The 27,235-nt window shown below is 44.4% G+C and overlaps 1 protein-coding gene across 3 annotated transcripts in view; it reads left to right on the forward strand.

Moving 5' to 3' along the window:
* cep162 (centrosomal protein 162) overlaps positions 1–22,621 on the forward strand; it is a 45,721-nt gene extending 23,100 nt beyond the window's left edge. For all 3 annotated transcript variants that reach the window (XM_026183449.2, XM_026183451.2, XM_026183450.2), the window contains exons 14-28: positions 3,115–3,249; positions 3,354–3,485; positions 5,718–5,830; positions 6,197–6,296; positions 6,386–6,512; positions 8,046–8,209; positions 14,678–14,779; positions 14,859–15,092; positions 19,260–19,457; positions 19,640–19,907; positions 20,451–20,583; positions 21,094–21,235; positions 21,307–21,405; positions 21,579–21,713; positions 22,200–22,621. In XM_026183449.2, coding sequence (XP_026039234.2) covers positions 3,115–3,249; positions 3,354–3,485; positions 5,718–5,830; positions 6,197–6,296; positions 6,386–6,512; positions 8,046–8,209; positions 14,678–14,779; positions 14,859–15,092; positions 19,260–19,457; positions 19,640–19,907; positions 20,451–20,583; positions 21,094–21,235; positions 21,307–21,405; positions 21,579–21,713; positions 22,200–22,400 — 2,283 coding nt within the window. In that variant the 3' untranslated portion in view covers positions 22,401–22,621. The remainder of the gene's footprint in view (positions 1–3,114; positions 3,250–3,353; positions 3,486–5,717; positions 5,831–6,196; positions 6,297–6,385; positions 6,513–8,045; positions 8,210–14,677; positions 14,780–14,858; positions 15,093–19,259; positions 19,458–19,639; positions 19,908–20,450; positions 20,584–21,093; positions 21,236–21,306; positions 21,406–21,578; positions 21,714–22,199) is intronic.
* Positions 22,622–27,235: the final 4,614 nt, after the last annotated feature.

The raw sequence follows: 27,235 nt of genomic DNA on the forward strand, positions 1-27,235 counted from the left end.
GTCTCAAGTCAAGTCTCAAGTAATGTCAGGCAAGTCAGAGTCGAGTCTCAAGTCACTGGTGTAAAAGTCCGAGTCAAGTCACAAGTCTGAAATTTTGAATTTCAAGTCCTTTCGAGTCTTTAAAAAAAAAAGAAAAGAAAAAAGTATGTTGCAGTTATGCTAAATGTAAATATTAGACCATGTAATTTTTAAATCTGTGTTTTTCTCAACACATACAAAATAGTGAACTTAGAAAATATACACAAATTGTGAAATTGCACCTCTTTAAAATTCAGCTCAATTAAACCTAGCTCCAAGAATAATTTTCACCGACAGTTCTGAGATAAGCTGCATGTTATTCTTGGATGCGGTTGTAGGACCGGTGTTGTGCCAAAAAGTGATTGTCTGCCAAAAACTGATTTCCGGTATTTGCCAAAAAGCGATTGCTCATATTTAAAGTGCTATAAGTAACTTGTTGGGCTATAATATGTTAAACATATGTCAAATGCATCCCTTATGGATGACATAAAGTCATCTTGAGCCACAAACAACATTCGTGTAGCAAGATACAAGCCGCAATCAGTTTTTGGCAGCGACTTTTATATAACCTTTATTTATGCAGTAAAAAAAATCTCATTAACATTAAAAATGTATTTTGTAAGAGTAAGTTGGCCAAGAGCACAGCAGAAATGGCAGCAAATATTACAATAGTTCTGTAAAAATATTTTAAGTGGGGATAAAGGACCAGATATGGTTATAATGTAAGTACAAGTTGTAAAGATACTTAAAAAACAGATAATTTTTTAATTCTTTATGTAACCCCTTTGTATCCCCTGTTCACCGAAGTCTATTTACGAACATACGTAAAGATATTACACATAAAAAATACACAGAAACACTGGAAATCACTTTTTGGCAGACAATCACTTTTTGGCACAACACCGGCTTTAAAATCGCATGACAAAAATATCATATACATTAAAAAAACTGCATCACCAACGTAGCCTGGAAAACATTTGCTAGTTAGATGAAGTCAGCTAGCTCATCGTAGCATATTTATATGCATATTTATAATTATACGGTTCTTGGAGTGAGTGCACACACTCGTGAAGTTTAGTAACTTCCGGTCACTGCAACAAGCCCAGGTACAGTTTACCGACGGATGGGTGCAGGACCTTGAAATGCACCGTGTAGAAAGTAAAGACCATCGTACGTATCATAAGTTTACCAGTCTCACAAATCGTCGTCATAAATACACATTCGTTAACCGTTTATTAATAGGACCTTTGAGCTTAACGGTAATTAATTAGTAGTAGAAATAATTTCTGGTACGCGTTACAGAAATGTAGCAGTGACAATAATATTGTATGCTGTAATCGTACTGGACAATTAGTGATACAAAACAACTGTTTTATTCTGTGAATAAAAGTATATGTTTTTGTCAATGTACCATAATAACAGAAGCGAAACGCAATATTGTGTCAGGACAATTCACTATTTATGCACAATAAATAAAGGAGCATAGCACGACAATTTCTGTTCAGCGCCAGACTTGCTTGTAACCTATATCACCAATTATGTTATGAAAATGACGCATTAACTACAACAGCAGACTGACCTTTGTGTAAATGCTTGGAGCAGACTAACCTGTGAGCTGGAGGGTTCTGGGACGTTATATTTGGTCTTTGAATGGCTGCAATCCAGGCCATCCATCGCGTCTTTGTTACTTCGGAAACATGGCTGAACAATTTCTCTTCAACGACGTAATCCGATAACAACCGATCTCTTTACCCGTCGGCTTCCCGTGGCTGTCATGCGACCGGCTATTGCAGTTAATAATACAACGGCTTCTTGACATTTTTGTATTTCTTTTTATCGCTGTGTGACTGATTTTAATTGAAAGCCTGCGTGCGCTAGTACCGCTTGCCACGAGTTCCCAGAATCCTTTGCGGTTCTACCCGTGAATGACGTCACATTTTCAATCTCTATATAATATGCATGTTAAATTTTATATTTGGGGTAAAATATCAAGTCTTTTCAAGTAAACCGGTTCAAGTCCAATTCAAGTCCCAAGTCATTGGTGTAAAAGTCCAAGTCAAGTCACAAGTCTTAGAACATTTTTTCAAGTCAAGTCTAAAGTCATAAAATTAATGACTCGAGTCTGACTCGAGTCCAAGTCATGTGACTCGAGTCCACACCTCTGTTGAGTTCCCTTCCCTGCCTTAACGCCCACTCACATCCTGGGCCATCTGACCTCAGGAATTCGCATGATAAGGTGGGGCCAGGTTTCACAATGAACACACACGCAACTCTGGCTGATTGGGACCCACGCCCAGTTTCCCACCTTGGCTCAGGCGATTAGAGGATCATCAGGGGGTCCTTTTGTCCCTCTGTGGGGGGAAACTCCCACTAGGTTTATATCTGGGACTCTCCACCATTTGACCTTAGAACTGAAGAAGCTTCTTGGATGAGAGGTGAAACGTCTTCAAGCAACTTAAAGTAGTCCAGATGCTTTTCTTTGCAAGCTCCTTTGACATTTAGGGTATTGGAGATGGAAGGGATGTGTCCTCTCTCCAGCCTGTTCGATGTCTGTGTTGGTGTCTGGCATTGAGATTGAGCTGAACTTCCAGAGGTCTCCTTTTGCCATGTTTTACAGTGTTAGGCCCAGCTCTTTGTGGGATGAAGTCTGTGTGCCTAAAATCTGCTGCTGGTTACCAAAGCAGAGCCTAAAGCTTACAGCTCCTAGATAAAACCTGAGTATGCGTAGTAGCTGGTCATTGGTACAGCTCTGGGTGCTAAAACATAAAATATTTAAAATGGAAAGATGTGAGTAAAGTTAGAGCCTTTGTTGTTTGCACATCACTTTAGCAAACTGAGAGCCATCCAGGGAGTGACTGAGCTGCAGAGCTAAAGTGCCACAGCCTCTGCTTACAGGATTTCACACGTTCATCCATAGTGTTTTTCACCTTTTACAAGGACAGTGTTGTTTTACCTAACACTACATTTAGAGTGTCACAACACAAACATACTGCCAAAATGTGTGTTCAATAGGAGAAAAGCAAAAACATGCTGCAGCTCCTGTGCACACTGATTCTTGCTGAAAGAGAGACGTGACTTTGGTTTGTTGCCTTTCAGACTGGCCACGACAGCTCCGTGCTGGAGGAGCTGAGGACGCAGCTGGCACAGAAGGAGAGGGAGCTGCAGATGATGAAGGCAGGAGCAGAGGAGCTCAGCTCACTCAGACAGCAGAATTACCTACTGCAAAGCAAGGTGCACAAACACATCACTACTTTCATTCCATATATATGGGAAATCTGTAGGATGGCCCATTCTTATTTGGGTACTGCCAGGGTAAGACTTTTTTCTCTCAACAGCTGAGAAGTGCAGAAGAAGCCAGTCAGAAGAAGAGGTGGGTGGAGGCTGCAGATGTTGCTGCAGATGAGAAGTTCCAGCAGATTGATAAAGAAATAAAAGAGCAGGAGGCACTCATAAAAGGTTACCAACAGGTTAGTGACCCTGAACTCTACATCTTATTGTGACTTTTGTCACAACGTTTTTCTCTCAATGATTTCAGTGTTATTTCGACTTTTTAAGGACTTTTATTAGGACTTGTTTCTAAAACAAATAGACTGTTTTCTAATTTGTGTCCTGTCAGCTGTAATCCCAGCAGTGTAAGTAATTTTATACATTTGCTACATCATCAACTGAATGGATGCAAATTTATGACACTACATACTAGGGCTGCCACGATTAGTCGACTATCAAAATCGTCGACGACTGATTTAATAGTCGACGCGTCGTTTGAAGCTTTGTAAGATCCCAAAAGACGCAGGAATAAGTAGCAGGATTTAAGAGTGTAATAACGCACTGAAACAGAAGATGGCAGCACTGCATGTACAAGGATGCCAGCTGCCGTTAAACCCCGAAGAAGAAGCTGTGTCCCAGAATTCATAGCGCAGCCCAGCTCAGTTTCCAACAATGGCAGCAGCTAGTTAGTTCTAATATTACTCTTATTATTCTTTCTGGTCACAAAATAAACGTTTAACATATTTTCATGGAGAATGTAGCTGTGTAAACCTCAAATATCTGCTCAGTTTATCAGGACACCACATATTTTCAAAAGCGCTCCGACGTTTTCGGAGACGTCTGTTACCCACTAGCTCGATAGCTAGCCGGGAGGTCAAGGGTCACTAGAGCCGCCGAGAATGGCAAAGTCCCGACACATCATTTTCAGATCACTGCAGACTTTCGCTACTCTACATCTACTTTAGATGTGTCCTTGATCCATCACAGCTGATTTAAATGGATAAGTTACCTCCTCAACGGTCGTGTCCAAATTCATGGGCTGCATCCTCCTGAGGCCGCATTTGTAGACCGATTACGTCACAGCGACGCGCCGAAGGCTGTCCAAATTCGTAGACTCCTCCGAATGCAGCCGACAAATGCGTCCTCCTTTTCCCCGAATTTGAAGGATGGGTCGGGTGTGTCCTTCGTGGCCCACCATATCCCAGAACTCATAGCGCGGCCCAGCCAAACTCCAGTTTCCAACAATGGCGGCCGCTACTAAGTTTTAAAATTACTCTTACTAATCTTTCTGGGTCACAAAATAAACTTTTAACATATTTTCAGGCGAGAAAGTAGTTGTGTAAACATCAAATATCTGCTCGGTTTATCAAGATATCCCATATTTGCAAAAGTGCTTCGACGTTTTCAGAGGCGTCTGCTCCCCACCAGCTCGACAGCTAGCCGGGAGCTCGAGGGTTACTGATGCGGCCGAGAACGGCACAACTCCCGGCACATCATTTTCAGATCACCGCGGAGTTTCGCTGCTCGGGTTAAACGTAATATATAAGTCACTTAGACAACCTACAGATGTTATTGTTGGGCTTTTTTCAGTGTTTTGTTTGTTCGTGAGTAAATCGGTTTGGCTGAGATTAAAGTTATTAGATTAGATAAAATAAAACTTTATTAATCCCCCGGGTGGGTTCCCCCTTGGTTTTCACACAGCTGACTAAACGTCAAACAGAAAACTGATTAAACAGAAGTATGAGATGGTCGAGAGTTTACGCCAGTGTCCTGTTATATTTTAGATAGCAAGGAGCAGACGGCCGAGTTTATTAAACTCCACCGAGACAGCGGCGACGCTAATCAGAAGGCGAGACCGTCCAATTTCACGGCCGTTTACTTCCGGCCTACCCGACCTTCTGAGGACCCGGCCCACATAGACCGCGAAGGCCGGGTCCTCAGGAGGATGCAGCCCATGAATTTGGACACGACCAACATGTCCTGTAGTTCTCCAGAGGCCTGGTAATGAACTAATCATGTGATTCAGGTGTGCTGACCCAGGGTGAGATCTAAAACCTGCAGGACACCGGCCCTCGAGGTCTGGGATTGGGGACCCCTGCTTTAGTTTGCATAGGTTTGGGAGATGAGAGTGTGTCTTTAATGAGAGGGACTCATTTTCCCCAAGCACTAAACTTTCTGCCATCTGCTTAAAACAACTTTTTAGAAGTGCTCTCCACTCGTAGCAGTGCTTTGCCTCAGAAGCTCTATGTTAAGACGCCGTGTGGGCACAGTTTATGAAATTCTAATCATTTTCAGTTTTATACAAACTGCAGTAAATAGAAAAGCCCATATTAGGTGTGAGCAACGGTTTAAAAAAACAAGAGCCATTTGTACCTAGTTGTTGTTCTTTTCATTGTTTTTTTGTTTGTTTTTTTACATTAATCTTCCTCCAGGAGAATGAGAAGCTGTATTTACAGATGAAGGCTCAGCAGGCCAAGAGTAAAGCTAATGAGGAGGCCATGTTTAAAGAAAACCAGCGGCTGCTGAATGAGCTGGCTGCCACCAGGTGAGCGTCTGACAGACCTGTACGTCCCACACACATGTTGTTGTACCCATATATGTGTGTTTATGTGCACTGTGAAAGACTGACCACTTGGAACACTGCGAGTCATACACATGTTCATGCATCGCTTCATTCTGTGCATTTAAGCACCTAACAGTGAAGCTAACAGTGAAGCTAACAGCACGTGTTTGGGCTATGGAAGGTATTCAACTCATAGGCCAAACCGGAGAGTCACTCGTGTTCAGGGACAGCAGCGCTAACTTTATTCAAAGTTTGTGAAGTAGGTCGTTAACAAATAGAGATCATAAAGTCCTCTAGCTGTGGAGTGGTTGTTCTGTGGTTAGGGTAAACCTTTTCTAACCTCACCAGGGAGCAGCTGCATAAAACTTCGAGGCCAGTGGGAAGTATATGCTTAACGGATCATACTCCACGCACTGCAGACTTGTTAGCGCAAATAAACTCACTTCAGGTTAGTACCGCTCTCATCCACCTGTACTGTAAGGCTTGAAGGGCTATGTTAGCCTCTTTGATGTAGCACAGATGTGAATCTTTGTGCAGAGAAATGAGGCCAAGATGTCTGAGGACGTCCACAAGCTTAAGCAGGAAAAGCAGGCTCTGGAGGTGGACTTGCAGCTCATTAAGAAAGAGAGAGACCTGGCTGAAGCCCGAGCCACCTCCACATCGGGTAAGATAAAGAACAGTCCTGAAACTACAATATTCATATTTTTCATCCCCTTTTCACTTCATATACAAACCCAATTCCAAAATGCTATAATAGGATAATGACAAGCCCAAGTTTGGAGCTTCGTTTTGCCTTCAAAACATGTAGAAATATGCAAAACTCTGCCAGTTTAAAAATGTGCCACCTTAGCAGAAACCCATAAATCAAAGTGGCAGCTTCAAATGTTGTGTTTGACCAAAGAGACTCACTTTAATGTTGTGTGACAAAGAAAAGCATCAAATGCTGTCAGGATTACTGCAACACTGAAAAGATGTGTAACCAGCTGCTACTGGTGATTTGTTTATAAAACCCCAAAAAGTATCAAACTGACAAATATGTCATTAAATGTATGATTCAAAGTGAAGTTGTCACCAGATGTGGGTAACATCTAATCCACACACAGATGAAAGTACTGAACGTGCTGACTGATGTTTACTTAACTGTTCGCACAAAAAGCCGTTGTTGGAGGCGACGGCTTCACGACGTCTCCTGTGTGGAGAAAGTATTCCCAGGTGTGCTCGGGCGGGATTTTGGCCCAAACTTCCACGCAAACAGTCTTCAAAACTTGAAAGTGCTGCGCGGGCCCTTTCTATGACCTCTGACCTTTAGTTCTTTCCACTGACTTTAACCTGGATATGGGTCAGGTGACTGGCTGGGCGAGACACTTTCTTTCTTTCTCTGAAGCCAGTCAGTAGTTTCCTTTCTGTACATCTACTGTCATTTCTTCGCTATCAGGAATGTCTCGGCACATTTTTCCCTTCATCCTGAAGTGTGCCAGTGTCACATGCTGAAACACCCAGGCCTTGGTGGTGCATACCTGTTGGCATGGTGTTTATTATGCATGCAACGAGTGGAACTATGGTCTCATCTGACCAGACTATGTTCGCCCAGTATTTCAAAGGCTTGTTTGATTGTTTTTCAGCAAAATTTAAATGTTTCATTTTGCTTTTTCTTCAGTAATGAACAGTATTGTGCATACAGGCCGTGTTTTCATTGTGTTGTTTGAAACAATTGCAGGATTCCTGGTCTTTCTGTAGCTCTCCACAAGTGGCCCCTGGCTCTGCGATAATTCTGTTCACTGCTCTGTGGGGAGAACCGGCCATGACCGGGCGCTGGCCACTGGAACCTTCAGGATTTTAGAAATTCTTCTGTAACCAATCAGGATGTTTTACAACAATAGGACTGTGACGGTCTTGAGCTAGATTATTTGTTTTTACCCATCATGAGATGTTTCTTGATGGTCCCATCTGGCCTATAAAAAGGCAGGATTGCTTTCTAAGTACTTGTCTGTGTCACTCCTCATTCTTACACACAACTTAATCTGTGGACATTTATGTTTGATTTCTTGTAATGTGGGAATTAAGCTGGTGAAGCTTTCATGTCAGTAGCACCTTTAGAAATATACTTACTTAGGAAACTGGTGACATGTTCAATACTTATTGTACCTGCTGTGTATATGTGAGTAAGAACTGAGTGCGTTTCTCCTGAACGTGTTAGGAAATCAGACCTTTGAGATGCGTGTATTAGAGGACAGGCACCAGGAGGAAGTGACAGCCCTTAAGAAAAAACTGCAGTGGTTTGCTGAGAAGCAGGAGATGCTGGACAGAGATGCTGGCAGGCTGAAGGCTGCTACAGCTGAGATACACCAGCTCAGAGAACAGGTGATGCTCCGCTCTCACACGATGGTTACAGACTGATTTGTTTTGTACCCTCAATCTGCATGAATCCTCTGTCTGTGCTAACTACTTTTTATTTTAAATGATACTTGCAAAGAAAAGCGTCTGGACTTCTTTGAGTTGCTTGAAGACGTTTCACCTCTCATCCAAGAAGCTTCTTCAGTTCTAAGGTCAAATGGTGGAGAGTCCCAGATTTAAACCTAGTGGGAGTTTCCCCCCACAGAGGGACAAAAGGACCCCTGATGATCATCTACCTAATCCAAGGTGTGAAACTGGGTGTGGGTCCCAATCAGCCAGAGTTTCGGGTAAGTTCATTGTGAAACCTGGCCCCACCTTATCATGTGATTTCCTGAGGTCAGATGGCCCAGGATGTGAGTGGGCGTTAAGGCGTCTGGGAAGGGAACTCAAAACTGGATTATAGATGGCAGAGAGTTGGTGTCGTAAGCCCCGCCTCTGTTCAAAGATGGTCGCTCACAGTGGACATAGATGCTTCTTTCACTCCTCTTTCAAACCATCTGTCCTCTCTGTCCAAAATGTGAACATTGGCATCCTCGAAAGAGTGACCTTTGACCTTTAGATGCAGATGGACTGCTGAGTCTTGTCCTGTGGAGGTGGCTCTTCTGTGTTGTGCCATGCGCTTGTGAAGTGGCTGTTTGGTCTCTCCAATGTAGAGGTCTGAGCATTCCTCGCTGCACTGTACAGCATACACCACATTGTTAAGTCTGTGTTTTGGAGTTTTGTCTTTCGGGTGAACCAGTTTTTGTCTGAGTGTGTTGCTGGGTCTGAAATACACCGGGATGTCATGCTTGGAGAAAACTCTCCTGAGTTTCTCTGATACACCGGCTACATAGGGGATGACAATGTTGTTGCGTCTGTCCTTCTTATCCTCCCTCGCTGGTGTCTGGTCTTCTTTTCTGTGCCTCTTTGCTGACTTTATAAAAGCCCAATTAGGATAATTAGTTTTGAGTGCTTCCTTTACACTTTTACTGCCGTTTTGACGAGCCATCAGGCAGCCTTCACACCTCCAACGACCCCAACAATAGAGGCACTTTGGACACTAATTCCCCCACCTCTCCCCCCTCCATAGAGCCATCACCACCTTCAAACTGTTCACCTACAACACCCCCCTCCTCACCCCACACAAAAGAGGATTTCACACCACCTCCTCCCACCACAACTCTTCATATTCATGAAGCAGATGTGAGGAAGCAGTTTAAGAACCTGAATTCTCGGAAAGCTCCCGGCCCAGACGGTGTGTCTCCTGCCACCCTCAGACACTGTGCAAACGAGCTGGCCCAGTGTTTTCTGGCATCTTCAACTCCTCACTGCAGGCATGTCATGTGCCTGCCTGCTTCAAGTCCTCCACCATAATCCCTGTCCCCAAGAAACCTAGGATCACTGGACTAAATGACTACAGACCCGTGGCTCTGACATCTGTGGTCATGAAGTCTTTTGAGCGCCTGGTTCTCTCCCATCTCAGGACCCTCACGGCCCCCCTCCTGGACCCCCTGCAGTTTGCATACAGAGCCAACAGGTCTGTAGACGACGCCATCAACATGGCCCTACACTTCATCCTGCAGCATCTGGACTCCCCAGGAACCTACGCCAGGATCCTGTTTGTGGACTTCAGCTCTGCCTTCAACACCATCCTTCCAGACCATCTCCGAGGCAAGCTTTCCCAGATGAATGTGCCCGATCCCATCTGCCGGTGGATCACTGACTTCCTGACGGACAGGAAGCAGCAGCTTCCGGTAAACTTCGATGTTGAGTTTGCCGTTCTCTTCAATGTGCACAGCGCAGTCCAGGAAAGGCAGACAGTCGTCCTTTTTGTCTTCCCTGGTGAACTTGATGTTTTTATCCACAGAGTTAATGTGCACAGTGAAGGATTCCACTTCTTGTGTCTTGATGTTGACCCAGGTGTCGTCTACATATCTGTACCAGTGGCTGGGTACTCTTCCTTTGAAAGAGCCAAGCGCCTTCCTTTCCACTTCCTCCATGTAAAGGTTGGCTACAATAGGTGACACGGGGGAGCCCATGGCACAGCCATGTTTTTGTCTGTAAAAGCCTTCGTTGTACTTGAAATATGTAGTGGTGAGGCAGAGGTCTAACAGTGTGCAGATCTGATCGGGTGTGAAGTTGGTCCTGTCCTCCAAGGAGCTGTCTTCTTGTAGTCGTTTTCTGACCGTCTCCACGGCCTCTGTGGTGGGTATGCAGGTGAAGAGAAAGACTACATCAAAGGACACCATGGTTTCATCTGGATCCAGGGTAAGTTTCTGGACCTTGTCGGTGAAGTCGGTGGAGTTCTTGATGTGGTGTGGGGTGTTCCCCGCGAGAGGAGCAAGGATGGTAGCAAGGTGTTTAGCAATGTTATAAGTGGCTGAGTTTATGCTACTGACTATGGGTCTGAGTGGGACAGCTTCCTTGTGGATTTTAGGAAGTCCGTAGATGCAGGGTATGGCATCCCCTGGGTAAAGGCGGTGATATGTAAGGCAGTCAATGATTTTGTCCTTTTCAAGGTCCTGAAGGCAAGCTATAACTTTCTTTTTGTAGCTGCTTGTGGGGTCTCGCTTTAAGGCTTCGTAGGTATTGTTGTCACTGAGGAGAGTAGTGATCTTTGTGTGGTAATCTGTAGTGTTTAGGACCACGGTGCATCTTCTTCCCTTATCAGCTGGTAAAACAGTGATGTTGTGGTCTTTGCTCAGGGAAGCGACGGCCTTCTTTTCCTGTATTGTGAGGTTGGATGGAGGGACTTTGGCACTGGAGAGGGTGGCTGAGACTTTCATCCTGATTTGCTCTGCTTCTGTCTGTGATAATGTATTAATCCGTATGGCGGTTTCTGTGGCTGAGATGAGGTCCACTGTGGGCAACTGTTGCGGAGAAATGGCAAAATTGAGTCCTTTGACTCAATTTTGAGTCCTTTGACTCAATTTTGAGTCAAAATGACCTAGATGACTGAGAACCTTCACAGACATATTTAAATGATACTCTGACTTCAGTGAACTTCCCTCATGCAAGTCATTGTTGTTAGTTTAATTCAGTTATTCTTCCTGTGCCGTTCGGCACTGTAGCATCAGAGTTATCGTCTGAAGGCCAAGAAAGAGGCCCAACAGGCAACGTGGATCATTACGGCTTTGTCATACTGGTCCACTTGATTGATCTTTATTTTTACTTTTAAGTTATTACAATGAGAACAGACATGACCGGGGGATAGGAACGGGAAAGGCGTAGACAAGGGAAGTTCAAGAAAATCAGAGGGACAGAAGGAAAAGACCACAAAAGTCAGCTGGATCACCTGCTGGAAGAAAAGTCAAGAAACCAAAAGAGAACAACACAGTAGGCAGACCACAGCAGCAACCTGTAACAGTAACTAACAAATACTGAATGTTAATGAGCAGCATGCACGACCGACAACGCTCAATATGTTTAGAGGCAGCAGCCAAGGTGTCCGTGAACACTTTGTATAGAAATTGACAGAGATAGAGATTGACAGACCACGTGACTTTCGTGCATTGCATTGTGGGTACGAGTGGCAACAACATCAAAACACTGCATCAAGCGCATCAAGCATTTCCAGCACCGGCAATCATTAATTCTGCGGTTTTAATCCCTACTTGCATTTTATGTTTACGAGTTGCAGTTCTGTACAAAACGACGGTGAACACGGCAGCTCTGTACGAAGACAGACGTGGCGAAGAGGCAAAAAAAGGACGAGGAAAAAATCAAAGGAGTGAAAGGGTCAGACCCACACGAGCATACAGAGTGGAGTAAGGACGTTAGCATGCTGCACAACTTTCATCACGCACATATTTATTATTATATGGTCCTAAGTGTGAGTGCACACACTCACAACATGTTTAGTAACTTCAGATCCTGCAACAAGCCCAGCTCCAGTTTACTTTGGTGATTTGGACGATTCCATCTCACAGCTGCTGTTACAGGCCAACGCATCTATTTGTTGTTTCAGGTTGTAGTGTTACACAACATTTTCAGATCTAATAGAAATAAAATGAGTGTTTCGTAATTCATTCAATTATTGTTTTTATTTATAACTGGCATTATTGTTTCGTTCTATTATAGAATCTTACAGGAAAGAGGCAAAATTGTAAAAATCCATCGTGCTTTATTAGCTGCTTCGGTGAAAAACTAATCAACAATGCAACAAAAAAAAAAACATTACAAAACAACATACTGGAAAAGTTATTCATCAATTGATTGCTTCAATACAACACTTGGGCACATATATGCGGGACGTTTCGATCTCGCTCTCTCTCTTAACCGATCAAATCGGGCTGTGGTAGCAGCTTTAAACTCGGTCTGACCCAGGCTGATAGAGGGGCCCAGTCTGGATCACATTCCTGCATTTTGTAGGCTGGTTTTCCTACAAAACACAAACATTAGCCCGCAAAGCCACAGTGAACAAAGCAGCATAGCAACGAATTCAATTCAAATTAAGACTTATTTGTAACCTACATCAACAATTACAACAGCAGACTGACCTTTGTGTAAATGCTTGGAGCAGACTAACCTGTGAGTGTTCTGGGACGTTATATTTGGTCTTTGAATGGCTGCAATCCAGGCCATCCGTCGGCTCTTTGTTACTTCGGAAACATGGCTCGAACAATTTCTCTTCAACGATGTAATCCGATAAAACCGATCTCTTTACCCGTCGGCTTCCCGTGGCTGTCATGCGACCGGCTATTGCAGTTAATAATACAACAGCTTCGTACACTGGTACCGCTTGCCACTCTTACCCAGAATCCTTTGCAGTTTTACCACGGAAATGACGTCACATTTTCAATCTCTATTCAAAAGGTTTCTCCATGTAACGATCTGATAGTGGGTGTGGCGAGTCATAGCCCCGCCCACCAGGACATAAAGCAGGCTAATTCAATGACTGTAACATAACCTTCTAACGTGTGACTCAGTGTTTGTACCTGAAATAGATGGTGTAGTCGAGCCATCTAAGAGTCTGTTTTAGCATGTGTGTGGTACAGTTTTCATTAAATACTCTAAACAACTAATTTAAACAGGACTTATAATAGAAACAAAACATTCAATCACACCATTTATAATTAATGAGGTCAGTGTTTAGTCTTAGAGACGGTTTCCTTTGTTGATCAGAACTTTATTTGTCTTTGTTGTTGTTGTACCTTTTTTAGATATACAACTTGAATAATTCATCATTCCCATTTAAGGCAGGCTGGTGGTTGTACTCTCCCAGTCAGACCATGTGACCAGGCTGTGATGGTTTTGCCACAAACCATCGTTTTTTTTTCCTGCTGTCACAGAGCACCTCCTACAGGGAATTGTGTGATTGTTGGTTTCAGTCTAACATTCAGTTCTTTATGTTACAGCAAAATGTGCCTCAAGGAAACTGTTGTTTTGATTTGAAAAAATGGTAAATGGCCTGTATTTGTATAGCGCTTTACTCGTCCCTAAGGACCCTAAAGCGCTTTACATATCCAGTCATCCACCCATTCACACACACATTCACACACTGGTGATGGCAGCTACATTGTAGCCACAGCCACCCTGGGGCGCACTGACAGAGGCGAGGCTGCCGGACACTGGCGCCACCGGGCCCTCTGACCACCACCAGTAGGCAACGGGTGAAGCATGGACAATGCTGGGCATCCTCTGCACACGGCCATAAACAATCAGAAGAGTCTGTTCAGTGACAGGTTGCTTCTCCCCAAGACAAGAACTAACAGACTTAAAAACTCCTTTGTCCCACACGCCATCAGACTGTTTAACTCCTCTCTGGAGGGGAAACAGGAGGACAAAGGAGGGGGGAACAACTAAGCTGCAGTGCCTCTGCACCTCACTGTACAATACCTTGTGCAATACTTTTTGTAAATAGTCAACAGTGCAATAGACCTCAATACTTGAAATGTGCAATTCACTTGTATTTTTATTTTTTATTCCTATTTATTCTATTTATCCCCTTTGTATATTTTATTTATATTTGTCTCTGTATTTATATATGTGTGTGTGTGTGTGTGTGTGTATATATATATATAACAGTTCTGTAACTGTAACTTCGGTCGTTGCTGTGCTTTTTTTGGAAGTCGAATTTCCCAGAGGAACCCACCCGAGGGATTAATAAAGTTCTATCTTATCTTAAGTGTCTTGGCCAAGGACACAACGACCGAGACTGTCGGAGCCGGGGCTCGAACCGGCAACCTTCCGATTACAAGACGAACTCCCAACTCTTGAGCCACGATCGCCCCACTAAAACTAAAATTGATTTAAATTGTGTTAATTTTGAGGAATGTGCCTATCTTTCCTGGCTCTGGAAACATTGCTCTAGAGCAGCGGTCCCCAACCCCCGGGCCTCGGGGTCCGTGACTCGTTTGGTACCGGGCCGCGAGAGTTCTTTTGTGGTGCTTTACAGTGACAACAGTGAAAGCTTTAGGAATGAGGATGGGAAGTAACAGGCCGTCTCCATTTCAGGTAGAAAAACTGAAACAGGAAGTGGGCAAAAGAAACAGCTGGCAGAGAAAGGCGAGAGACAAATTTGTGGACTCGAAGAGGATGAAGGACTTGGAGCGACAGGTTTGGCACACGGGCATACACTAACAATTCATTTCTCCTTCCTTCTTCTACAACTTCATATCACTTGTGTTTTCACCAGGTGAAGGAGCTGGAACAAATACTCAGGAGCAGAAACCCAAATTCGCTGCCTGCTTTGATTTATGCTGCAGCCACATCTGCCAGCCACGAGGACGCTGGCAAAATGTCCTCTTCCAGCCGGATCACTGCTCTGCTGGAGCGAAGGATCCAACGTCTGGAGGCCGAGCTGGAGAATCACGATGAGGAAGCCAAACGCAGCCTCCAGGTTATGGAGCAGCAGTTTCACAGAGTCAAGGTACAGCTAACATCAGTCCACAGGCTTGTCGATGTAACGACCTGCCAGCACTCAGCCTGGAAGTAACAGCTGGGTGACTGTGAAGAGGACCCTAAACAGAAAGCCCCCGTCACACCACCGACCTGTTCACCCCCTTCCAGCTTGGGTTCAGGGGTCAAACACTCTCAGCTTTTAAGATTGGGCTTAAAACTTTGATAAAGCGTATAGTCAGGGCTGGATCAGGTGACCCTGCATCCAGCCTCGGCTGCTGGGGGCGTGTTTATACCTTTTACAGCTGTCTGCTAGTGTGGGGTTTTGTCCTTTTTAAATGACAAAAAATATGTTAATCACATCTTAATACCAAATGCTCGGAAAGCTCCCGGCCCAGACGGTGTGTCTCCTGCCACCCTCAGACACTGTGCAAACGAGCTGGCCCAGTGTTTTCTGGCATCTTCAACTCCTCACTGCAGGCATGTCATGTGCCTGCCTGCTTCAAGTCCTCCACCATAATCCCTGTCCCCAAGAAACCTAGGATCACTGGACTAAATGACTACAGACCCGTGGCTCTGACATCTGTGGTCATGAAGTCTTTTGAGCGCCTGGTTCTCTCCCATCTCAGGACCCTCACGGCCCCCCTCCTGGACCCCCTGCAGTTTGCATACAGAGCCAACAGGTCTGTAGACGACGCCATCAACATGGCCCTACACTTCATCCTGCAGCATCTGGACTCCCCAGGAACCTACGCCAGGATCCTGTTTGTGGACTTCAGCTCTGCCTTCAACACCATCCTTCCAGACCATCTCCGAGGCAAGCTTTCCCAGATGAATGTGCCTGATCCCATCTGCCGGTGGATCACTGACTTCCTGACGGACAGGAAGCAGCAGCTTCCGGTAAACTTCGATGTTGAGTTTGCCGTTCTCTTCAATGTGCACAGCGCAGTCCAGGAAAGGCAGACAGTCGTCCTTTTTGTCTTCCCTGGTGAACTTGATGTTTTTATCCACAGAGTTAATGTGCACAGTGAAGGATTCCACTTCTTGTGTCTTGATGTTGACCCAGGTGTCGTCTACATATCTGTACCAGTGGCTGGGTACTCTTCCTTTGAAAGAGCCAAGCGCCTTCCTTTCCACTTCCTCCATGTAAAGGTTGGCTACAATAGGTGACACGGGGGAGCCCATGGCACAGCCATGTTTTTGTCTGTAAAAGCCTTCGTTGTACTTGAAATATGTAGTGGTGAGGCAGAGGTCTAACAGTGTGCAGGTCTGATCGGGTGTGAAGTTGGTCCTGTCCTCCAAGGAGCTGTCTTCTTGTAGTCGTTTTCTGACCGTCTCCACGGCCTCTGTGGTGGGTATGCAGGTGAAGAGAAAGACTACATCAAAGGACACCATGGTTTCATCTGGATCCAGGGTAAGTTTCTGGACCTTGTCGGTGAAGTCGGTGGAGTTCTTGATGTGGTGTGGGGTGTTCCCCGCGAGAGGAGCAAGGATGGTAGCAAGGTGTTTAGCAATGTTATAAGTGGCTGAGTTTATGCTACTGACTATGGGTCTGAGTGGGACAGCTTCCTTGTGGATTTTAGGAAGTCCGTAGATGCAGGGTATGGCATCCCCTGGGTAAAGGCGGTGATATGTAAGGCAGTCAATGATTTTGTCCTTTTCAAGGTCCTGAAGGCAAGCTATAACTTTCTTTTTGTAGCTGCTTGTGGGGTCTCGCTTTAAGGCTTCGTAGGTATTGTTGTCACTGAGGAGAGTAGTGATCTTTGTGTGGTAATCTGTAGTGTTTAGGACCACGGTGCATCTTCTTCCCTTATCAGCTGGTAAAACAGTGATGTTGTGGTCTTTGCTCAGGGAAGCGACGGCCTTCTTTTCCTGTATTGTGAGGTATACAGGATACCAAAGAAATAGGGCAGCCACCGTCTCTTGCTGGTCATCAGTAGAAGTCACTGAATCCACACTTTGTGATCACCACGTCTCCTCCTGCTTGGTGTGCTAGAAAAGCAAAGCAGAGCGACAAACAGACAAAAGCTTCATAGAGAACTGAAGCCCAAAGAGGAAGCCGTGTGACATAATAAGTTCAGTTTCAGTCAGTCAATGAGCTTCTTAACCGCACAGCTGTGAGACTAAACAGTAAAACCTTTATTTTTCTCCTTCAAATGTCTGACTTACAGCAGATCAGTGAGGAAACGTGTGTCTGTGCTGAACCAACACTTTTAAATGTTCTTGCTGTGGAAGTACCGTATTTCCCAGACTACAAAGCGCACCCGAATATTAGCCGCACAAGCTAAAATCAGGGGAAAATCCTGTTTTGTACATACATTAGCCGCACCTGACCAAAAGCCGCAGGTGTTTCAATGTTGACTCATCATATGTAAGAGAATATGCACAAAGGGAATTGTCAGGAAAGAGACGGCTGTTTGGAGACACACCCCTTTTATTAATATTTTGAAAAACAAGTTATGGATACATATTTGCACATGTGCTGTGCTTCATAAATGAGTAACAAATGTAGTACATAACAATAACCTACAGCACACCAGAAAAATAGATCCGGCCTACCTTTCAGGCTCAGGTGCAGTGACACGGCTTTAACAAGAAGAAAAGTCAGTCATTCACCATCTTTCTCTTCTTCCTGCCACTGAAACCACCAAAGTCCTCTTCTCCAGTGTCGGATACAAACAGGCTCAGGGTGGCTTCGTCATCCACTCTCAGCTTCTTTCCTTCGTTGTCACTTACAAAACCAAAGAAATCCTCGTTGTCAGTGTCAGAGTCGAACACCCTCAGAAGGGCCGTGGCGGTGTCCTCCTCTCCATCATGCAGCAGTCCAGCCCTTCAAAATCCGTTGGTGATCGTGGATGTTTTCACACTTTTCCACGCTGTCAGATTCCACCGGTGGAGTTGAGCATAACTTGCTTTTCGCAAGTTTATCGCCGCTGGTCATCCACGCCTCCCGCTGAACGCGTAGCGCTACTTTGAAGTTTGTATTTCGTGCTACTTGTACGGCACTATGTTGCCTGGCGGACGGACATGTGACCAACATACCACTCTTGAACCCCGATCCTTCCGCCAGGCAACGTAGTGCCGTACAACAGCAGAACAAACAAAACAAATCTTACGATATGACAAAAATCATGGACAATCCATAGAAAAGAAGCACCTGACTAAAAGCCGCAGGGTTCAAAGCTTGTGCAAAAAGTAGCGGCTTATAGCCCGACAATTACGGTAGTTTGATTCATCACAGTGAAGAATCACGTTTCAGACGTCTGCTTATAGTAGAGACTCCGTGTGTTTTATAGAAGTCTGTGTCAGAACCATTATTTTCTGTGGTTTGTATCATTTAATGATGAAATGATCATTAAAAACATCAGATGAGGGAACACATGAACCAGTTCCTCTTGTAGCGCCTCGTAGCACTTAAAGCTCTTTACACAGCTCGTCTCAGTCACCTGTCCACAAGCTCAGTCACAGTGCTGTGGAGCAGCCAGGGGTTGAAGCACCATTAGCAGATAACTCAAGAGATGAGGCAGAGTGAATACATTATAATATTTTTCTGATTCAACTCCAGTTTCACTGTAGTAAAATCCCTCAGCAGCTGTGTGACAGCACTATGAGTCACTTACAGCACTGGCCATTTTGATTTCTGTGGAAAAACTGACGGACAGAAAGGTTTTATTTCAGTTTGGACTCTTGTCATGGACATGGACATATTCATTAGTGTTTTCAGAGCATTGTTTCATAAAGGACTGCAGCCTCTCTACTGTGGAGGATCTGAGTCTGTAGGCGTCGGCCTGCTTAGTCACACCCACGAGCCTGTCAGCTGCTGACTGGCTCAGTTTCCAGCTGTACCTGTTAACTGGTTTGTGTATCACTCACTGTTTATACGTAAAGTAGAAAGTGTGAAGCACATGTGGCTTGTTTCACACAGGGATCAGTAACAGTGTTCTTTGGTCGGTAGCTGCTTTTGATTTGTTGTTTCTTTGCTTGCAGTCACTGATGTACTGCGCTTGGTCCTGTATTATTAATTCCTCTTCATTAAGGACTGTTTTATATATAACTTGTCACAGTTATTTAATCAAATTAGACACATTATAAAATCAAATACATTTTAAATCATGCTCACAAACTGAGTCTTAAAAACAAACAACCTGCAACAGTGTAGCAGATTTTTGTTGAATGCCACTATGTGTCTGCTCTGCAGCTCCGCTACGAGCAGCAGATCTGTGAGCTGGAGCAGCAGCTGCAGCGTAAGCAGCAGCTTGAAGCAGCAGCTGGGTCCCAGTCACCAGTAGTCCAGGCTCTGGAGGAAGAGCTGTACCGTGTGAAGCAGAGCCACAAACAGAAGGAGAAATCTCTGCATGAGCAGATCGAGTCTCTCCAGCAGCAGCTTAAACAGAAGGTCAGTACAAGTCTTACTAAAAGCAAAGAGCTATTGTCTTAGCTGCCTCCAGATGCTAGAGCAGGCAGCCTTTGCCCTGAAACCTTGGAATAATGGATGAAGTAGGATAATGGAGGAGTTGATAACACAAAATAAACTTGTACTCGATTATACAATACTGAGGAGAGCCCTTCGTTTTACAGGCCCTGCTGAGTCCCGGCCGGCACCAGCGCCAAGCCGAGGCAGCATTTGGTGTGCGGCTTGAGCGGCTGAATCAAGAGCTCGCTAAAAAGACACGGACCATTCAGGAACTGAAGAAGGAACGGAGGAACATGCCGTCTGCCCCCAACACACGAGCAGAAAGACGATCCACTGAGAGCAAACACCAACAACCAGGTCTCCTCACTGCAGGAGGAGAAACATTCCCAGCTGCTCCGTGTGAGAAGACCTATCAGCCCATCGTATTCACAGGTGGGAATGCACTTTTTTAAAGTAAGTAATACACAAAAGGGACTAAAGATCACCTGATGCAATCAAAATATTTTGTGGTCACACTGTTTAATTCACTTTGATTTTATTTATTCAATTCCAAATCCCAACAAGATTCGCCTCATCGGGGACGAGAGCAGGGAGACGAGACTAAAGTCGTGCTGTGGAAGAGAGCCAAAGATTAATAACAACTCATAATGCAATGCAGAGTGCTGTATAAGTACATAGTGCGTGAAGGGGGCAATTTATGGTGTGTGTGTGTGTGTGTGTGTGTGTGTGTGTGTGTGCGCGTGTGTGTGTGTGACTGTTATTTGTCGAGCGATCCTTGAAAGTGGTTTACACACAAGTGTTGTTTACATATTCTAGACTTGCATCAGAAGGAAGAACATGCCCACATCGATCCCAGTGTGAACACTAACAGCAGGGATATAGAAGCGTCTATAAGCAGGGCTGTGGTTTTCCAGATTTAAAAAATGCAGCTAGCTGGAGGCACTAGAAGATTTTTTTCATGTTTCCTTCTGACAGGGAGTCATATCTCTGAGGTTCTGCAGGAGAACGAAGCTTTAAAAAAGCAGGTGGAGCTTGTGCTCTTGCAGAGCGAGCAGGAGAAGGAAGCTCTGAAGGCTGATGCTGCACAGGCCAAGCAGCAGCTGTGCAGGTACAGTTTTGTAGTTTTGCTTCTGTGTGCTTTCTGCTTGTTTCCAAATGCTTCTACTTGCACTTGCTGTTTAGGAAATGTTATACTTAAAGCAGTGAAGCAGACTGAATATCAAAGTTCATTTACAGTGTTGAATTTCTATCCCTGAGCCATAAAAGGCTGATGGGGAATATCACTGTCAACGTCAATACACAGGTGTACAACAAAGTGCCAACCACTGGTTATACTCGAGAACAAACAGTGTGTGGAGATGATACAGATCACATCATCTGTCAGGAAAACGGTGAAGGGGATGTCACGTTGGGGATGCGTGGCTGCTATTGGAACATTTGTGCTGCTGATGAATTCTCAGGAATATAAAGTTACACTCTCTTCAGATTCAGGCAAAGCTGATTGGACAGTGCTTCATAGTGCAAATAGAGACCCATCCTGCAAAGAAGCAGGATGTTCTTCAACAACCCAGCCAATCACCTGCTGCCCCTGAATTAAAGATATGATTTAATCTCCCAGGCTGACAGAGGAGTTTGAAGAGCAGCTATCCACTATGAAGGCAGAACACTTTAGAGTGTTGGACCACCTGCGGGCCACCCATGCACTCGAACACTCAGACTCTAAGGTTGCAGAACTGACTAATAAGCTGAGCACTCAAGAGGTAGGGCTCCCTCATCAAGCAGCCTCTGTACAACATGAGCCTGCTGCTTTAACATTCATATGTACCTGCAGATAATGATGAATCATCTGGACAAGCAGCTGAAAGAAACGCAGGGGTGCAAAGAAGCACTGAAAATATCCAGGAGGAGAGAGGATGCTCTGCAGACGCAGGTGAGGAGCTGTGCTGGCTCTATCCAGGATTATACACAGAAAGACTCTGAATTATGGAATGCCAGGACTGCCAAAATGAATTAATGAAATACACCATTAAACAATTCATTAAATGTGTCAATAATTAATTGGAATTAATTAATTTAATTTAGCTGCTTCTGTCTCATGTTTAGCTAACCAAACTGCTGCAGGAGCTGAAGGAAGCTAAAGAAGCTTCAAGCTCAGAGGTGAAACTCCTGTGCACCTTGGAGAGGAAGATACTGAACATGGAGCTCAGACACCAGCACAGAGAGAAGGAGCTGCAGCAGGTACCAGTGAGGGCCCAACTAGCTGACAGAAACTGGAACCCAGAACCTGACGTGAACCTGTAGTGACCCCTAAGGTCAAGATTCAGGTGTTTTAAATCAGCAGTTGTGATAAACTTTGAACACAGGCTTGGACATCCACGGTGGGTGATCCCCTGAACTAACCACGTTCAAACAAAAGCAGGTCTGGATCCACATTGTCAGCGTAAATGAAACTAACTTGAACTAGTGGCAAACTTGTACGAAAACGTAAGCTGACCTGAATGTTATGCTGTAAATGACTTTAAACGTCTCCTGGACTCTGGGAAACCGTCTGCGAGTCACACAGACATCGGAGTTAGACACACTGCTGAACCTGTGGCCAAACATATACACTGTTTGGTGGAGAAGCTTGTGCACTTCCCCTGATGATATTATCCACATAGAGGTCAGATGAAGTAGTTCTACTGTATCAAATACAACCTGAGGTCTTTTGTTTGTGTCCTTCAGGTGCTTGGGGGGGCGTGGCAGACGCCAGGTGATGATTTGCAGTCTGAGCTGGAGCACTGGAGACGTCTGGCTCAGGACAAGAGCAGGGAGATGGATGCTTTCCGCCTTGAGCTCGACTCCATCCTGGACATCCTGAGACATCTGCAACGACAGGGAGCGGTTCTGCCGACTCCTGAGCTCGCCATTCCACAGAGGAGTTAATACAACGTTTGAAAGCTGAGACTGTGAATGCTGCACTGATTCCATGCCAGTGTGTCAGCAATAGAAGCTTTTACTTGTTATTTAAATAACTATTTTTATATTTTTCATGTTAATGGTTTATTAGGATCAGTATTGCACCAAAGACCTGCAGAGACTGGCTTACCATCCCTGCCTCCACAGAGGAAACAGTCGTGTAAAATAAAGAAACCTCTCGAACATCATTTTGTTTTTTGACTGTTTTACATGTCTAGATATGACAGCAGGGCCTGCAGATAAAAGTAATATACTTGATCACAACCACAATATGAACACATATTTAAATATTCTGCAGTAAATGTTCTCCTTATGGCCCCGGTGTGAGGTGGAGGCCAAGTCTCAGCTAACACTGGCCGGCTTGGTTAGCAGCCTGCACCCAAGCATGGCTGCTGCGCAACATGCCCGTCAGTTGTTATCCTCTGCAGGTGTTTTTGATGGGACTCACATCAGCGTCTCAATTCTTCATCTCTTTTCCTCTGTTTCAGTGCCTTTGCAGGTCAACTACATGCCAGACTTTGTAATAAGAAATCAGCTCCAGATTCAACTTATAGATCCAATTTGTCTTCATTATCAGATTTTCCATCTTCTTGGATTCTTTGCACAGTTTGGTGGTCCTACATGAGTTGGCAATATAATTAAACCCATAGCGGTGAGAAAGGTTTTTTGTTACAGTCATTTGTCAGACTCTTACATATCTATAGCAGCAGAGTCATTGAATCAGAATTTGAAACTCCTGGTTCTGAAGACTTCATGTACATGCCGTTTTCCTTGTGATCACTCTTTCAGTTAAGTACAGAAAACTGCAGCGAGTAGCCATATTTAAGTCTACTATAAAATCTTCAAGCGAGCAAATACATTAATCATCGATTCATGCTCAAGCCACTGACGAGGAATGCTGTCAAACCTGATGTCACTGAGTGAAATACGGTGTACAACAGTCTGTGGCAGCTGTGCGCCCATGTGGGACACAGATTACAATCAGTCAATTACAGACACTACTGATCTTAACTTGTGTTTAAAGCACGCCGCCTGTCTTCAGAGTCAGTTTCTTCCGCTCCAGCTTCTCTACGACCATTGGCAAAACCAAAGAGCTGTCAAAAAATGTCAGGAACGAGGCTGTGGACCTGCACAAGACCAGCAAGAATACTGAAGATTGTCGTGGTCTTCCAACTTGACAGTGATTGCCAACATACTGCCAAGGCAACAAAGGAGCGGCCGAGCCAGTCTCCAGGCCTCGGTACTCAGGAGGGAGCTGAACTTTCTTGTTGTTTAGCAGCAGCCAAGAAAACTACAGGAGTTTCTATAAAGAGGGTGGAACAAACTCCTTCCTGAGATGTGTGCAAACCTGGTGACCAGTTACTGCTGTGCTTCGAAAGAATCGTTTTTCCATCAAGTGTTAAGTCATGTTGTGCTTGGTGTGATATAATATTTATTTCACTCATGACATGAAAATCTATTTAAGTTTTTTTCTGTTCTTTCTGGATACTACCATGAAATTTGTGACTGTTCGTTTCTTTTGTATGTAAGTGAACTTAAAGCAGGGGGTGAAATTAATAACTGACAAAAATACTGGAGCCTTTACTATGAACTCCTGTAAGCTCCTGGCACTTACTGCGCTACAACCAGGAGGTTTTTGTGTCGCCAGAAGTTCAGAGGTCTGTGTTATTGTGTCAGCGGAGCACTGGCAGCTTTTACACTTTATGCATCTCGGGACGTCTCTGACACCTGGCTGCCACTTTGTGGATGAGTTGCTGAATATTTTGTTTTGGAGAAAATACGTTAGATCACGAACACAAATTCTCAACTTTGTTCCAGCAGTTATCTACAAACTTCTAGGTTCTCATAATTTTGCATCTCTTTGTGTTGGAGCCTGACTCTCTCAGATGAAATGCATTTGTGTGATAAAGGATGTGCTGGCTTTAAACTGACCGACCGACCCCGTGTTCATTAACACTGTTTTAAACTGGTAAACATAAGACTTCAAAAAGAAGAGGGAGAAAAAGTTATTTAACATAAATAACATAAAATCATGTGAGATGAGAGAAGGATTCTCTCAATTACACTGCAAAGGCATTCTTAATATAGTGTTAAACATCAGTTTAGAAAAACACCCAAAAAACCGTGCTAGATGTCTCTACCTGACTGGACTACTGTGTTTGGACACTGGATGTGCCATCGTTGAGCTTCGTATTGTAGGCAGTGAAGGATGTCCCAATTTAGAGGTTCATCCAAATACAGCCTACAAATGCATCCTACATTTCCCAGGATTGGAACGATGCACCTGCTGGATCCTTTGTTGCTTTATTATTCGTTTTTGAAGGCGTTGCACGGGTTAGCACCCTCACACCTTTCTGGTCTTTTTAATTGGTACACCCCAAAGAGCTCACTTGGGGGTACGGCTCAAATGCTCCTGTGCCGAGGTCCAGATTAAAGCACAGAGGAGATCGGGCCTTTGCTGTAACTGCTCCTAAACTGTGGGACAAACTGCTCCTTCACATCAGGACCTCCCCAACATTGGACTCTTTTTAAACCCACTTTTTGTTCCTTGGCTTTTAAATCAGAAAGAGTTTGTATGACTTTTATTTGTCTCATTTCTTACTTAAATCTTCTCTTTTTATGCTTCTTTTTCTTAAATGTTATCATTTCTTCCTATATTTTTATCTCTTGATTACCTTAAATGTACACCCCCTTGGTCAACAGTCACTGTTTTAAATGTGCTACATAAATAAATTTGACTTTGACAGGATCAGGGCATGCTCCTAATGAGACGACAGTGTCCTGGGGCATTTCCCCCCCACGTCTCGATGGTCATTGCGAGCTCCCGGACAGTCTGAAGTGCAATCTGCCACATGAGGCCAGGCATTGTTGGGCTCAGGCCCGATATGTAATGGCAGTCAGGTGCTCAGCCTGCAGAGGTCTGTGCCTTCCTCTGGAGAGGAGTCCTCAGACCAAACCGTTCATCTGCACGATGTTACGAGCAGCATAATGTTCTCTATGGTCTGTGCAACGTCAGAACTACTTCATGGCACCAGTAGTGACGCTGACCCCAGCTGCCTACAGCAGCCCAACAATAATGTTCAATGGAAAACAATATTAGTCTGACAGTAGTGTTAATGTAGTGTTTGCTCTTAACACATGATGTCATGATGTCGTGTTAAGAGAGCGGATTGTCAGAGGGACCTATTAGTGTGTCGCACAGCAAACGAGAGCCTAAACTCAATAACAGCTCTCGTGAATAAACTACCTGATCTCCTGAATCCCGGGAAGGTTATGAAGATTAGTAATCAAAACTAAGACGGCTTTGGATTAGACTATTTTATTGTCACTGAAAACCACAATACTCAAACTATGACACAAAGTTTGGTATCTGATGTGAAGTGGAAACGATATAACATTATTGTCCGGAGTAACGAACATGAATGAAAGAGAAGCCTACAGAGTAAATATGTACATGGATTCACAGTATTTGCACAATGTTATTTTTGTGTGCTTGTGTGTGTTTAGGGTTTAAAATGTGAGGACGGTGTTCCTGAGCTGGTTGTTTCTGGATCAGAGGTTCCTGAACCTCGTTCTTCCCAGAGGGAAGCAGGGAGCACAGACTGTGGTCTGGATGGGAGGATGATGTTATGAACCTTCTGCATAATGTGTTTCCAGGTTGTGTCTGCGATACGGGGCAGCTGAGCACCACACTCGGTGTAAATGCTTTCATTTGTCTTTACAGTGTGCAGTGAGATGCCCATCTGCTACAAAACAGCCAATGTTAATTCACCACCGCTCTTATTAATACATTTTACACACGAGTTTTGTGCTGTGAATGAATTAAAATAATGCAAGATTAAAAATGTTTCACCTGGTTTAACCTCTATGTACTGTTAACTGTAACGTTTGCATTCAGCTGCAAACACAGTGTTTGTATCCACACATGTGTAGAGGAGATGTTAGTTATTCTTTTCAGTATCAGTGCAGGTGTGAAGCCTGCTCTGGCTTTATTGATCCGGATTTATTTTAATGAACCTCAGAAAATCTGATTGGTGTCAATTTATTTTTCCACAAGTTCAAGATTGTTTGTTCCGGCTGAAGCTACAGGCTGCCCTTACAAAAAATGCAAGTTTGAAGCCTTATGTTAAAGGAGAGCAGTTTCCCTGAACCCAGACTGAGCTGGCATTACTGATATGACACAAACACAGAGCTGTGGTGTAGCTCGCACACTAATGGAATCTGCTGGATTCATTTTTGTTGCAGCTACATAGCACATCACGTTGTTCTGTCTGCAGCCTGAATGTCTTTGTTGCACAATTCAAGGGTTGTGTTATCACACTGCAGGAGCAGAGGAGCCATGCTGGGGTACTTGGCGTGACTGTAACAGTGGATGTGCGTCCCTGACTGATAAGTCATGTTAGGTGACCAAGTATTGATGAAGTTTACCAACTGTAATGTAAACGATGTTTTCTAATTGTATCCACTGACAGTATTATACCCATTCAAGACATGCATGCAGCATGGGCTAGACCCCAAATGCTAGCTAAGCCTAACTACTGGCTTAGACGTCACCCAGCTTAACAAGGTCAGGTGTTGGGAAACCAGAACAGGACAGATGAGAAGCTGCCTACACGGGTAAGGACAGGAAACATGGAACTGATGTAACACGGCTACGCCAGCGAACCCACTCAGAGAGGTTATATGCATAAATGTGATGACTATGAACGGGCAAAGAACCAAGAAACACCTGGTAGCTCAGTGCTAGAACCTTTTGAAACTGAAGATCCAGATACTGCAGCCCAATGGGAACAATGTGCACC

Source organism: Astatotilapia calliptera, chromosome 11 (assembly GCF_964374335.1).
Source record: "Astatotilapia calliptera chromosome 11, fAstCal68.1, whole genome shotgun sequence".
Lineage (NCBI taxonomy): Eukaryota > Metazoa > Chordata > Actinopteri > Cichliformes > Cichlidae > Astatotilapia > Astatotilapia calliptera.